The 16,319-nt window shown below is 41.9% G+C and overlaps 1 protein-coding gene across 2 annotated transcripts in view; it reads left to right on the top strand.

Annotated features, from left to right (window-relative positions):
* LOC144493735 (V-type proton ATPase subunit C 1-A-like) overlaps nucleotides 1-16,319 on the top strand; it is a 74,304-nt gene that overhangs the window by 48,379 nt on the left and 9,606 nt on the right. For both annotated transcript variants that reach the window (XM_078213147.1, XM_078213146.1), the window contains exons 11-12: nucleotides 4,635-4,732; nucleotides 15,207-15,336. In XM_078213147.1, the coding sequence (XP_078069273.1) occupies nucleotides 4,635-4,732; nucleotides 15,207-15,336 (228 nt within the window). The remainder of the gene's footprint in view (nucleotides 1-4,634; nucleotides 4,733-15,206; nucleotides 15,337-16,319) is intronic.

Here is a 16,319-nt window from a genome sequence, read left to right as displayed (position 1 = left end):
TCTGGGGACCAGGGTTCAAATCCCACGACAGTACATGATGGAATTTGAATTCAATAAAAAGTATCTAGATGACCATAAAACCATTGTTGATTGTCAGAAAAACCCACCTGATTCACTTAATATCCTTTAGGGAAGGAAATCTGCTACCCTTACCTGGATTGGCCTACATGTGACTCCAGAACCACAACAATGTGATTGACTCTCAACATCCCTCCAAGGGTACCCAGGGAAGGACAATAAATGCTGGCTAGCCAGTGATGCCCATATCCCTCGAATGAATAAAACAAAAACCTGGTAGAACATGAAACCATTGTCAATTCTTGTAAAAACCCATCTGGTACACTTTAGGGAAGGAAATTTGCAATCCTTACCTGGTCTGGCCTACACGTGACTCCAGATCCACAGCAATGCCCATTCAAAGGGCAATTTAGGATGACCAACAATGTCCACATCCCATGAATGAATAAAAAACAGGCAAATTACCAATGAATATTGTTGTATTTCTCCCTCTAATAGATATCAAATGTAAAATGTGTTTACACTGTCCAATCGGATCTCAATCCCATTGATCAGAGATTTCTGCTAGACAGTATGGAATTGGAAACATCATTAGGAGATTCTGCTGGAGTGTTCCCAATCTCAGGCCATGAACAGCTGTTTCTAGTTGGTAACCTTCCAGTGAAGTTATAGCAGGAGATTGGAAGAGCCACTTGTCCCTCAGATGAACAAAATATATAAACGCATTAAGCTGAGAACAATCAGTTGTTAAGCATCTTGCTAATCGCCCACCAGACATAGAAAATAAAAAGTGTTTTTTTTTTTAATTCCTGAAAACTTATTTTTGCTGAGACCTAAAAAAATGGCCAGGGCAAATCTGTTGTATTCTTTCCCCCTCAATGCCAAGTGATTTTAGTTCTGCCCTTAATACTGCCGGGCTATGTCCTTGCAATGGCCTAAGCTCCTTCCCTCAAGTCCTTGTGGACTTTGGGGCCCTGCTCCCTCAATCTCCTACACTCCAAGATTACCTCCCAATACTCATAGAGGTTTCATAGAGTAGAAACCATTCTCAATGATTTCAGAAGACAGGCCAATTTTTCCAAGTGCTTTTAAACTTAAGAACCTATATCACAATGGTTCTGTGGCCCGAGAATTCCATCCTACCACTAGCAAGTACCAAGGCATCATTCACAAATCTCCCACAAATCAACTGCCCAATCCTGCTGCCCATGTTCCCATTTCCTAGAAATCGATCCCAATGCTTCCATAGCCTGGAAAAATCCTCCCCAACCCCCACAGCTGGAGTTTGCAAACCTTAACACACACACACTTGCATTAGGGGATTAGAAGGGTAAATACATGGAGTTATGGGGATAGAGCCTGGGTGGGATTATCAATACTGAATCCTGTAGGAAGCTTCCACAATCTAAGACCCCACCCCATTTCTAACGAATGGCATCGCTCAACCCAACTCCCAAGAATTTCAGACCACTCCACCCAGTGTAGATACAACATATTCCATCAGTTTTGCCATTCCCACAACCTCCTTCACTGCAAGTTCTCAAAGCCAATCCTAAGATCTTTCCAGTTCTGCAGAATATCAGCACAGTTCTCCAACACCACCATCCCACATCAATCTAACTTATCCACCCCATCCTTACGGAAAGCATGCCCACTTTCTCGGCATATATTTTCAAACTGAGATTAAGCCTCACATTCATGCCACACAGTCAGTAACGAAGTTAGTATTTTCTCTGCTTACAGCACAGACCTAGACAACAATCATTTACTTCAGCTATCCGTTAATGAGTTTCAAGTCACACTCGGTCCATACTGCAACTGACTCCCTCAGCAAATGCCCGGATAAGTTGAAACCAGAGAACTTCCCTGAGTTCTAACCCTTTCCATAATGATGCAGCCTGCTATATTTATAACTTTTTGTTTGATTTTATGAAGGAAATGGATTTTACAACCTTTCAGAATTCACTGAATGCTTCTAAATTAATTTAGTTTGAATTCCCAAAGCTGAATCATCTCCCCGGAATGCCCTTCTTTACAAACATTGCTAACCTCACATCTCTAGTTCCCGAGCCAAGTAAGCCCACCTGTTGTTTTATGATTTAACTTTTCTAGCTGTTACCCTCTTAAGTCAACATGACCCCAACCTTTTGAGGATTATGGACTCCAACATTGCATAATTGCACTTATCCATTTTCTATAGTTGAACTTTAATTCCTAAAACTACAAGTTGTGTTCTAAAGCTAACAGGTATATCCTAAATCACATGAACAATGAACTAGATATTCGGAACACATAATTGAGTTAGCAGTCAGGGAATGCCAACCCCTGAAACTGTCACTTATTTCCTGCATGTTAGCAACAGGTGCTCTAATAGCAGAGAGCACCATGCTGCATCTTGGTTTCTGCTGGCCTGGACCCTTTGAAAACAGTTCCACAACAATTGTTGTTCAGCAGATGTGACAATAACAGCAAATATAGTTGATAGCATATTTTGCAGTTGCAACCCAGATGGGCTTTGTTGGTTGCAAATCATGCTAGATTCTTTATTCATGCAACATTGCATAAATCATAGAAACCCTACAGTGCAGAAGGAGGCCATTCGGCCCATTGAGTCTGCACTGACCACAATCCCACTCAGGCCCTACCCCCACATATTTACCCGCTAATCCCTCTAACCTACGCATCCCAGGACTCTAAGGGGCAATTTATAACCTGGCCAATCAACCTAACCCGCACATCTTTGGACTGTGGGAGGAAACCGGAGCACCCGGAGGAAACCCACGCAGACACGAGGAGAATGTGCAGGAGGAGAATAAAGCAGGACATGTTTTTGGAACAGATATGTGCGAAGGCCTGATGAATGAGTGTAATTACTCATCAAATTTTCATGCCTATCTATTCCAACCAGCATTGAGAACTGTACGAATTGCCATGTACGAATTGTTTGGGCAGTGAGGTATTTTCACCTCTGCAGATATGGGTGTGCGACCACCAGCAAGTGGCTATAGTGCACCTGGTGACTCACTTGTTATCAACGTTAAGTCCTTCTCTTCTTACAAATATATCAAATGGGGGGATTGGTAATCCCATTGGACCAGTAATAGGACAATTGTTACAAATGGACAGACATTCCAACAGAATAAAATGGTGCAGAAATCATATATTATGTATTGAATAAATCCTTTTAGTAGGTCATTTCCCTTTTCCCAAATCACCAGAAAAACACACTATGCACAAAAACCATAATGGCTGGGATTTTACGGCCCCCTATGGCGTGTTTTCTGGCGGTGGCTCACCATTAGCTGCTGACGGGATCTTCAGGTCTTGCCAAAGTCAACAGTGCTTGCACGCCCTGCGGCCGGGGAACCCGCCATGGGGGGAGGGGGGTTGCCTTCGGCGGGACTGGAAGATCCCACTGGCGGAAAGGATCAGAAAATCCCATCCAATGAATCACCATTCTTTTTCTGATCCATTGGGTGGAATTTTATGAGATTTTTTTCTAAATGTCCAGCTAGCGTGAAAATGGGAGATTTGCTGATCCATTTTCTTGGCGAGATTTCACGCCCAATCTTATGCACTCTCTCTCTGAAAAGACGGGCTAGTCAGTTTCTAGCCAGAGAGGCTGTAGGCGGGGCTTAATTCACCAGCCAGCCTGTAATGGGAGATATTGTGCATGTATAGACTTTGATGCGCATTAGCAGTAGCAGGGATCTCATAGACAGAGAAAGAGCCATCAGGCCTCAACTAGCTCCCCGCCTCCCCCCCCCCCCCCCGCAATTGTGAATTGCGGGGGCCCGCAGCCCAAAATGCCACCCCTCCAGCTGCTCAGATCAAGAGCGGGCCCCATTTCCTCCCCCACCAATTGCAGGCAGAGTGGCAACGGGCCTCCTCCCTCCCCCACCGATTGTAGGTAGAGTGGCAGTGGGCATGCCCACCCCCATTGACTCTGCCCCCGGCACACCTCCACTGGCCCCGCCCCTGGCATTGCCTGATGGATGATGCCAAGGTGCCCAGTTGGTATTGCCCAGGTACCAGGCTGGCATTGCCAAGGTGGCGCTGCCAGTCTCACTGCCCAAGGAGCACCCCCATCTTGCCAACACAGTTGTTCCCCGATCATGGAGAGCAGGTGTTTTCCTCGCCGGAGAGAACTTCTCCTGATGAAGCCATAAAGGCAAGTGAGCCCAGACGATTGGGTACCGGGTTCACTAAACAGATGCAAAACAGCATTTTTATACATTTCAATAAATTAACCAGACTCTCACCCATTTCCGGCGAGAGGCTGACCATGCTGGAAATCCGGGTGTTGTAAAATCACGACGCACGAAAACCGGTGCCATTCCCGCTGGCTGCTTTATGCCCAATTTTACGACAATTTCCCGCTGCAATATGGGTGCAAAATTCCACCCAGTGTGTCCAGTGAATTGATCCGCATAGATCATTAAGGACTTGATATCAGCTCCTACATGTGTGATGTAATTCAAAATGTGTGTGTATAAAATTCCTTGGATAAAGCTAGCATATAAATATCAAAAATGAATTATATAAATATGAATTTACTTTCAACTAAACATGCCTACATAAATTTATTGTTTAATCTTATATTATATTCATTCCAGGGTCCTTTGTTGCGTTGGCTAAAAGTTAATTTTAGCGAAGCATATATTGCCTGGATTCACATAAAAGCTTTAAGGGTTTTTGTTGAATCTGTCCTTAGGTATGTAATATTTGTTTTATTTCTACAAATCACTGAATGCTTCCATTTAGATATTATTACTTCAGCCTGGAAATTAATTGCGCTGTTGACATGTTATTGAACAATTATTTTTTCAGTGTCATTTCCGGAGCCCACAGAGCGTTGGTTTCAAAGGGTGCTAAATTGTGAGGTGAAAGTTGAGCCCGAGTGCCACAGCAAGAAGGACATGCATGAGATTCATTGTACTTACTTTCCAGTATAATAGCTTGTAAATAGCACATTTAATCACTTATGATGTGAACACACAATGTGTAAAATAGATTGCCAGCTTGCTTACTCAGTAGGTGCATTGTCACAGCAGCTGCAGCCCATCGACTCTTTAATAAATGGTGAGCAGGAAAGAGCTGCTTTTAATGATAGGTGACTTGCATGTTGCATCATGCCATTCTGCTGCAGTGGGTCAAAGTGGATCTACTGTACTGAGAGAAAACAGGCAACTATAGCACTGTTAGTCTGATATCAGTAGAAGAGAAAATGTGAAAACCTCTTATTAAGGACATGGTAACAAGGCACTTGGATAATCACAATATGATTAGGCATACTGTTTTATGGAAGGGAAATAATGATTATCAAATCTCTTCGAGATTTATTGATGAAGTGTGCTATTTACAAGCCATTAGATATTTTTGAAGGTATAAGGGGGAACCATATATAATGTCATATATTTGTCATTTCAGAAGACCTTCACAAGAGATTGTTACACAAGTTTACTGTTTGTGGGGTTGGGGTAATATATTACCATAGATTGAGGATTGTTCTAATGGACAGAAAACATAGAGTAGGAATAAACTGGACAGTTTCAGAAGGGCAGGGTATAAGTAGTGGAGTGTTGCAAGTATCAATGCTTGGGCCTTTAAAATCTATTTCAATTGCTTAGATGAGGAACTGAGTGTGATGCAACCAAGTTTGCTGTGATGCGAAGCTAGATCAGAAAGCTGAGCAGGACACGAGGCTGCAAAGGGATATGGACCAGTTAAATGATTGGGCAAGAAGTTGGCAAATGGAGTATAGTGTTGGCAATATGAGTGGCATGGTGGCACAGTGGTTAGCACTACTGCCTCACAGCGCCAGGGACCCGGGTTTGATTATCGGCTTTGCGTCACTGTCGGTGTGGAGTTTGCACATTCTCCCCGTGTCTGCGTGGGTTTTCTCCGTAAGAAGTTTAACAACACCAGGTTAAAGTCCAACAGGTTTATTTGGTAGCAAAAGCCACACAAGCTTTCGGAGCTCCAAGCCCCTTCTTCAGGTGAGTGGGAATTCTGTTCACAAACAGGGCATATAAAGACACAGACTCAATTTACATGAATAATGGTTGGAATGCGAATACGTGCCGACGTGCAAGACGTGCCGGATCATCGACACAGATGCCATCATCCCACGTGAGAACACCATCCACCAGGCACACGGCACACACTCCTGCAACTCAGCTAACGTTGTCAGACAAATAAACCTGTTGGACTTTGACCTGGTGTTGTTAAACTTCTTACTGTGTTTACCCCAGTCCAACGCCGGCATCTCCACATCATGGGTTTTCTCCCACAGTCCAAAGATGTGCAGGGCAGGTGGATGGCCATGCTAAATTGTCCCTTAGTGTCAGGGAGACCAGCTAGGTTAAATGCTGGGGCTATGGGGATAGGGCCTGGGTGGGATTGTGGTCGGTGCAGACTCGATGGACCAAATGACCTCCTTCTGCACTGTAGGATTCTATGATTCTAAGTGTGAAAATATTCACTTTGGGAAGAAGAAAGGAAAGGCAGAATATTTTTTAATATGTTAGAGACTAATGTTAGTCAGAGGGATTTGGTACATATATTACAGGAAACTAACATGCAGCAATAAGAAAGGCAAATGGTATATTAATCTTTATTGCAAATAAGTTGGAGTGTAATAGTAAGGAAGACTTGCTGCAATTATGTAGGGCTTTGATAAGATCACACCTGGAGTATTATGCAATAATTTTGGTCTCCTTACCGAAGAGTTGTTTGATTCATTGGATGAGAGAGCTGTCCTCTGAGGATATATTGAGTTGAATGGACCTAAAGACAGGAGTTTGGAAGAATGAAAGGTGAATGTTCACACTGATGAGAGAGACTGTTCCACCACTCTCTGAGAAGAGTTTGAGGCAATCATTGAAATTGTTAGAGGGCCTGACAGGGTAGCTGCTGGGAGGCTGTTTCCCCCAACTGGAGTGTCCAGAATTAGTGGTCATAGTCTCAGGATAGGGGGTCGGTCATTTAGGAGTGAGATAAGAAGGAATTCACTATGTTAGAGGTCTGTGAAATGCTTAGTTGAGGAGTATATTGAAGTCTGAGATTGACAGATTTTTAGGTACTTGAGGGAATCATGGGATATGGCAGGCGAGTGTTGATGTAGAAGTTCAGCCATGATTTTACTGAATGACAGTGCAAGATTGATGAGTCTTGTGGTCTATTCCTGCACCTATTTTGCATGTTCTAAATAGACATGGCTATCTGGGAATGACGGAAGAATTATGCCTCAAGAAGCTGACGTTTATCAGGGAGGCTGGAACAGGGGTTTACCATCTCCAGAAAGGTCTCCATATAATATCGGGGCAACCTGGTCAGCAGCTTTAAGAGCAAAATCTCTCCAGAGTATTTACTTTGAGTTTCTTCCGGTCCAGTCTTCTGGACATCTAGAGTGTTTGTTAGTTTGCTGTCCAGTGACGTATTGAAGAGGTCACAGTTGATCATTCAGCAGGGGAATTACTTCATCACTTTTAATAACATAACAAACAGCAGCGACTTGAGAGGGCCATATCTACAAGCTTCCCAAGCATCCAGGGACATCACAGATGGATATCCATGTTGGCCCCCTGTGCATAATGTTATAGCCTATATTAACTAATGTGAGTTTGAATTACTCACTCAAGCTGAATTTTCTCATCTGTTCTCATGGATTTCCTCCCTCCTTGCGATTCTGAAGCAGAACTAACTTGTGAGAAATAAATGTTCTGGCTGGTGGCAATTCTTCATGGATAGCCTCTTAGAATGTTTTTGTTTGTGGTTGTGCAATGCAAGGGCCACACCGGGTACTATGGCAGCTGATTGTTTCTGCCTATTTTCTGTTGCTTCCTCTCATGCCTAGTGCTGCCTCTGGAGGTAAAAACCGTCCTCTAAAGTGCCTCTCTCCTCTCCCTTTCCAGCAACTGGCCGGTAAATCTGCCATCCTTCCCTCTGCAAAATTTTGCTCACTTAACAACACCCACTAGCACCCTCGTTTAACCAGCTTCCAAATGCAGTTCTGAGCTAAGAATGCTAATTACTCCCTTTTCAGTCTCATTGACTGGCTGCATCATGTAGGAATTAAAGACGGCTTTGAAGACAACACACATATCAAAAACAGTTATGCGGCTTTTCTTGTGACCTACAGTAACCCAAAGCCCTTTAAATCATTTTTAATTCCTGAAAAATGCGACAACAGTAATTTTCAGATTTACATCTTTAAGCAGAAATGTCTAAAATCCATTTTGGTCTTAGATCTCAAATCTTTCAAAAAGTTGAAAATTAAGTTTAATTTCACTCTAGAAGCTATTTCAGAAATGACAGATGAATTTCTCTCTGCCAAACTGAGCAAAGACAGACAGCTGAAAGACAAGACTGAGGGACAGATCTACCACTGTTCAAGCCCATACTAAATTTGGCAAGTCAGAAAAATAAAGTATGTTGTATTTAGTTAAATCTTTATCAGTCTGTCATCACTACTCTAAAAATTACAAAGAATTATAAACTTATTATTGTTGTTATTCTTCTGACTTGCTACTCTCCTACTCTCTACCAGACTTGAATCCCCTTGGATAACTCTACAACTAACCTCTGCATCTCTACGAAGGAACAATCAGGACATCAGACGCTGCCACATTGGATTCTGTTAGGGGATCACCAGTAAATGGCCCTGTCCATACTTTCCTCCAGAATGTCTTTAATCATGAAGAAGACTCTTGCTGTCCATTGACTTCTGGTTGATAATTGCATTGATATTGTGGCTCTGATGAAAACTTGGTTAATGGATGGAAACACCTTACTCCTGATTGAATCCTCCCCTCTTGACTATATTTTCCTCCGGCCGCTGCTGGTTCCAGGACTCATGCTCTTAATTCATTCCCTAAAACTCTCTAGGGACAAAGTGCTGAATTGTCAGGAAAAATGGTGTAATTTACGATTGTTTTTTTCAGTGGGAGTTCAGACTCGAATCTCCCAACTCTGTGCAATGCAGATATCACAATCGTGAATCTCATTAAAAACCTGGGGGGCGGGGCCTATTCATGCCAGAGTGTGACAGTTCTGGAACTCTGCGCATGTGCAGTGATCCTGAACTGTCAGCCTCCCCGTTTGCTGGCCAGCTCGATCGTTGGCCAGCCCAGGACCCTCGCAGTGCTGCCCCTCTACCACCCCCCCTCCCCCCTCCACGGGAGGCAGACTCTGCTGGCCAACCCCCTGCCCCAGCCTGCCCCGATCGATCCCAATGCAGAGTGGCAGCAGGACCCCCCCACTCCCTAGGACCGCCCCCTTGGGCAGTGCTAGGGGGCACAGGCTGGCACTGCCAGGGTGCCCATGCCCAGGGGGCACCACACCCTGACACCCGACTCCCTGGGGGTCCCTATTGCCCCCCTTCACTCCAGCGGGGTCTCCTGCTAGTTTCCTGAAAGTGGGAAGCTAGTCTGAACCCTGCCAGAATGAAATTGTACTGGAGACTTCAGTCCTGGGCCTGATAATCACATTTAAATAAGATTAAAAATAGATTTAAATGACTTACCTGCTGTTCCCGCCAATTTCCAGTGTGGTCCCGACTGCGCCAGATAGCTGGCGCTGGGAGATGTACGTGCGTTGGGAATGCATGCACGAATCCTGCGAATTGGCCGACACATGATTCTCCCGGCCCACCACGCTAAAAAACTAGTGCAGCGGGATGGGAGAATCGCCCCCATCTCCCGCTTCTCATTTAAAACCCTCCATGAAACCTTTGGTTACCTTTCCAAATATCTCCTATGTCTTCACACACATTTGTGTCTAATTACTGCTGCCTTGTTGTGAAGCGCATGGGAAGCTTATTGGTTCAGCAGAAAATGATTTTCAGGTTATGAGGTAGACCTTGTAGTATGCATAAGAACTGATATTTGCCAATATCTAATTATAACTAGAGTATCATTTGCAATAGCTTTTGTTCCTTCTCCCACACTTATCTTTGGTGACCTTCAAAGATCTATCCTTGGCTCCCTTCTACTTCTCATCTACTATATATGTTCCTCAGCAACATCATCCAAAAAAAACAGTATTAGCTGATGACACCCATCTCTACCTGACCACTAGCTCTCTCCATACTTCCACTGTTGCTAAATTATCAGACTACTTATCTGACATTCAGTACTGATAATCTAATATTTTTTCCATTTAAATATTGAGATGACTGAAATCATTGTCTTCAGTCTCTGCTTAAAAACTCCATTGCCTAACAACTTACTCCATAACTCTCCCTGGCAAAAAGTTTGAACTGAACTGTTTGCAACCTCGGTGCCATCTTTAACCCTGTGTTGAGTTCCTGACCATATATGTGCACCATCATTAAAGTCTTCAATTATTCAAGCCTTGATCATACTGCGGCTTAAGAAACTTATTTTTGAAAGTTTTGATACATAAAAGGAAACTACATTTTTTGGAGACAGTTTTGGAAACGGAGGGGGTATAGCAGTTTGAATTGAGAATGGAGGAGATCAAAAGCTTAAGAATAATGAAGTAAAGGTAAAGACATAAAATGGAACAGATTACACATGTTGATGAGGCATGCAAGAGGCAATGTCTTTGCAGATGTTGTTGAGGGATGCTTTGAAGAACTGAAAGATGCTGCTTTTTATTGTCCATTAAAGGATATTTAGATCATAAATCCATTAAACTTTGTGAGGTCTGTAGTCAATGATGAGGACTCTTAGAGCAGCCCTTCCCACCTCGATACTACTCTACCCTCTCTTCCTCCTTATACTTTGTCTGTTCTGCTGCAGGGCTGATAATTACGATTTTGGAAGTATGACAACATTGCTTGACTAGTTGTGTGACAGCTTTCCTGATGTGCGTGAAGAAATCTTTCTAGCAATTTCACCTATTTGAAGCTGTAATCTTGTCCTGAAAGAGACCCAAGTTATTGCTGACAAGAGAAACATTGGTTGAACTTATGATTGTCATACGTGTTTTGTTGTGTGGTAAGGGTTTAGACAGGGTTTCGGAATTCTCTAGTCTCTCAAAGGTATGCTGCTCAAGTCCATAGTCCTTTTAACTGGAACTATTTATTTACAGCAAGTATTTACACATTTGGACCTCCATATGAGGTAAGAGCTTCTTTTCCCTTCAAGATCTCTCTTACTTCTCAGCCATATGATCAGACATTATTATTACGTCAGCATCATGTATGCTTCTGATGTTAACCCTTTACCCTCTAATATGTAGCAATTATTTATAGGATGGCCTGCTATGTCCCTAGAGAGTATTAATTGTCAACCACAATGGGGCTGTCAGGGGTGGTAGATTCCTTTCTCTTAAAGGCATTATGATTAGGGAAACAATTGGATCTTCACAAAAGTCTGGCAGCTTTGGTAATCTCTTTTGGTGCTATCCCACAAAATATCAGAATTCAATTTCACAACTTACGACAATGCAATTTGTAGTTACACCAATGGACTACAAGACCAGTGCTGCAAGCACTAAATTGTCACACCCTTAACTCAGTCATTCCAATGAGAAAAGTACAGGTTGATGGATGTAGAGCAAAGTGGATAGCATTGTGTAATGAAGAAACAGTTACTCATTTCTGGAGGATTTGTGCAGGATGTGAGCTAATTACAACAGTCACACAAATGTCCAGCAGAATCCATATTTTCTGTCCCAATGGGTTATAGCTGTGAAAATAATATGTGTCCATATCAGTTTTTACACGGTGCATTCTATAGATCAGTGAGATATAAACAATCCTTCATAGTGTATTTCTGTATTCAGATGTACATAACTTATGACTAATCTTCAGAGAGTGGGAGCTGAAGTACCATCAAACTTATGAAATCATCTTGGAAATTCCGCTGCCATGATTGTTTAAGTCAAAAGATACCAAGATGCCACTCCTATTTCTGAGAATTTCTGTGGCAAAGTTTTTTTCTAAATCTAAAAAAATTCTGTTCGTTACTTTTATTAACCACTTTTTTGTAAAGTTGTTAGTATTATTGTCCTCTTGCTAATTTTTGCTTTGGTCAATTGTATAAAAGGAAGTGTGGCACTTCTCCTTATCAGCTCTGACTAAAATGCAACATTAAACTGCTTTTATTTTCAGATCTTGATGGACATGCTGTTATATCCCTAAGCCCATGTCCCACTGCCTCACAACCTACATTGGATATAAGCAAAATACTCTGGATGCTGGAAAATCTCAAATCATTGCATTTTTACAGCAGAAAAGAAGGCCATTGGGCCCATTGCGTCTGTGTTGGTTCATCTATAGGAGCAATTCACTTAGTGTCCTCTCCCTTGCCTTCTCCCCATGGTCCTTTCTTCATTTTTTGATAATAATCCTCTTCAATTCCTTGACTGAACTTGTCTTCACCACATTCTCAGACAGTTTATTCCAGATTCTAACCCCTCGTTGCATGAAAAAGATTTTCAAGACTCCATTGCTTCTTCTGCCAATTTCTTTAAATCAGTGCCCTCGTGTTTTTGATCTTTCCACCAATGGGAACAGTTTTTCCCTATCCACTCTGTCCAAACCCCTATCAAATCTCCTCCCAAACTTCTCTTCTCCAAGGAAAACAGTCCCACCTTCTTCAATCTACCCACTTAACTGAAGTTCCTCATCCCTGGAACCGTTCTTGTGATTTTCTTTCTGTACTCTCTTATTATCTTTACTGCACCCAGAAATGGATGCAATACTCCAATTGAGGGCCAAACCAGTGTTCCATTGAGGTTCACCTTCTTGTTTTTGTACTCTATGCCTTATTAATGCATAGGGTCCTGTATGCCTCAGTAACTATTCTCTCTACCTTTAATGAGTATGCACATATACACTCAGATCCCTGTTCTCCAGCATCCCTTTTGATGCTTACCCTTTGTTTTATATTGTTTTTCACTTCCTACCAAAATGAATCACTTCACACTTTTCTGCATTGAGTTTCATCCAATCCATGAACCTGAGTTTGTCCTTTTGAAATTTTACACTGTTCTCCTCACAATTCATAATGTCTCCAAGTTTCACATCATCCACAAATTTTGAAATTGGACCTGAACATCAAGGTCTAGATCTTTAATATATATCAGAAAGAGCAAGGGTCCTAACTCCAATCTCTGGGGAACTTCACTACAGGCTTTACTCCAGTCTTTGAAAAACATCTATTAAAACTTCCATTAACTACTACTCTCCGTTTCCTGCTACTCAGCCAATCTTTTCATCTATGTTGTTACTATCCCATTCTCATTTCATAGGCTATAACTTTGCTCACATGTCTGTTTGGCACTTTATCAATTGCCTTTTGTAAGTCTGTGTACACCACATAAACAGCATCACCCTCACAACCTTGTTTGTTAACTCATCAAAAAACTCCAGCAAGTTACTTAAATAGACGTTCTTGAATTAAATTGCATTTGTTCAAATGTGTTACGTGCACAGCAAGCCAGACTCCAGAGTACGGTTTGTCTAACTGATCATAAATCTTTTTTAAATGTGAAAATGAGGAAGAACTAATGACCCCAAAATAATAGAACTCCAATAACCTCTTTAGAATTTATAAAATTAAAGAGATTTATTAAAAATGAAAAATAACATAAACACACAAGATTAAAGTTACATGGTTAAAACAGTCTAATGGAACAATCATCAAAAATTCTGCTTGGTCGAAAGTACACAAGTAGACAACATTCTTAGCAACAATCCCCTAATAGATTTTAACCAGGAAAATCCAGTAATATTAATCAAATCCACAAATCTATGTTATTTTAATAAAGATATACCTAATGATTTCTCAACACTTTCACTCTGATGGGACAGAGATTTTTGGCATCATCAGCTCTGTGCCGGAAATCGGCGTGGAGCTGATTTTAATATTTAAAATTGAATTTACATCCTATTAGCCAGTGCAGGACTGAAGTCTCTGGTTTACTACTGCTCCCCATGAATGGGGAACAGGTGGCCAGAATATTTAATGTCTGGCCCTGCCCTTTGAGCCGCATCATTTTTCCACACGGAATGTCCACCTGTAACACTTACCACACTGCGTGCATTCACATACATGCACAGTAATCCCGATTTAAATTCTATTGCTTTCTCTTTTACTCTGAACCCACATAATCATAGAATCCTTATAGTGCAGAAGGAGGCCATTTGGCCCATTGAGTCGGTGCCGACTTATACCTAGGCTTATCCTGTAACCCCACCTATTTATTGCACTAATCGCCGTAACTATTTCCTACTCTGATGCTATCTGTCTCTCAGTATTCTATGTACCTTGGTATTCCACTCTGATATTACCGCTCCATTGCCATATCCCTGCTAAGTTCGTTTAAACCTTTCCCAATAGCACTAGCAAATTGATCCTGACTCTGTTTAGGTGCAACCTGACCAACCTCTCCAGGTCCCAGAACTGGTCTCAGTGTCCCAGGAATCTAAAATCCTCCCTCCTGCGTCATCTTTTCAGCCCCGTGTTCATCTGCTTTATCCTCCTACATTCACACGCTCCCTAAATTCTGACTGCAAGACCTCATTCCTCGTTCTGTCTATGTCATTGGTGGCATTATGGACCACGACTGCTAGCTGTTCACCCTCCCCTCTCATGGTGCTCTGCAACTATTCAGTGACATCCTTGACCTTGACACCAGGGAGGCAACATACCTTCCTGGATTCATGTTTGTGGCTGCAAAAATGCCTGTCTATTCTCCTAATCAAATGTGTTTTCACTTTGCTCCTCTAGTCTTCTTGTGTGCCCCTTGTACAGTTGGGCCAACCATGCTGCCATGGACTTGGTTCTGTCTGCACTCCCCAGATGAACCATCACACTCATCAGCATTCAAAACTTATTACTGGTTGGAGTGAGATGCGCTCTGGCAAATTACCCCTGAATTATCAGCTTGTTTCTTCTTGACCATCTGGTGGTCAATGATTCCCTTTCTCCCTGCATACTCTTAAGGTGTGGGATGACCACATCTATAAACATGCAATGAAAGTAAGCATGGTTGAAAACGATGAGCATTTTTACTTTTTTATCAAGAATGTATGAGATTAATTGTCATTCAAGCTTTAAAATAATGGGCCTATTTGATTTGGATCCATTCAGGATCTGTTTGTGACATTATCTGAACATTTCAACTGTAATTTACTACCTAACTACATCATGATAGTAGGTAAATAAATAATAAATTAATCTATTATTCTATTCACATTACAACTTTTCCAGATATGGGCTTCCTGTTAACTTCCAGGCCATGCTTCTACAGCCAAATAAAAAAACCATGAAGCGATTACGAGATGTGCTCAATGCACTTTTTAAACACCTAGATGAAGTTGCTGCTGCAAGCACCATTGATGTAAGTGTGTGCAATAACCTGCCCATAAGTCATGCCAAGTTATCATGCTTTTGCTTGTTTGACTGAAAAGATTCAAGCCCTAATTGTCAGTACCTTATATTTATTCTGTACTTCAATCTTTCTCATCTCCCTACCCAGCACCTCTCAACTCCTTTGATGTAAAGGAGGCCAGGTGCAAGGCCAAATAATTATTTTTGGCACTTTCCTAATGGAGATCTATTGGGCTTTGAGGTGGAAATAATGCAGGATGCTCCATAACAGCACTCTTGACACATATCCCTCCAGTGTTTGTGTTTGCAGTCGATTCATGTCAAGCCCCATCTTTGGGGAAATTCTGGGAATTCCAGGAAAATGGAAGAAAGGTGCAGACCTGATGTATACTTTCTTTGAAGCTATAATCAGGGTTTACAGTTACATTTACAACCATTCGACAGCTTTTAAATTGAGTTCTCAGAAACTGTACATTCACTCATACATCTACATCTTTCTTTGGGCCTGGGAGCTTAACATTCCATGGATATGAAGTAGAGGAAAATGAACTCCTACAGCTCTCAATCTGCTTTGGGGATGACACTATGATGATAGCATTTTTCAAGTCTGTTCCATGTAATAGATATTAAAGATCTCCTACAATATCTAAAATATTCCATAGAATTGTTTTATTCTGGTTAGCTGAGTGACACTTTGGATCCAGTGATCATAATGCCATTAGTTTCAACCTGATCATGGATAAGGATAGATCTGGTCCTCGGGTTGAAGTTCTGAACTGGAAAAAGGCCAAATTTGATGAAATGAGAAGGGATCTGGGAAGTGTGGATTGGCACAGGCTGTTCTCTGGTAAGGATGTAAATGGAAAGTGGGAGGCCTTCAAAGGAGAAATTTTGAGAGTGCAGAGTTTGTATGTTCCTGTCAGGATTAAAGGCAAAGTAAATAGGAATAAGGAACCTTGGTTCTCGAGGGAGATTGTAACACTGATTAAGAGG

Source organism: Mustelus asterias, chromosome 5 (genome assembly GCF_964213995.1).
Source record: "Mustelus asterias chromosome 5, sMusAst1.hap1.1, whole genome shotgun sequence".
Taxonomy (NCBI): domain Eukaryota; kingdom Metazoa; phylum Chordata; class Chondrichthyes; order Carcharhiniformes; family Triakidae; genus Mustelus; species Mustelus asterias.
This window is presented reverse-complemented; position numbering and strand designations above follow the sequence as displayed.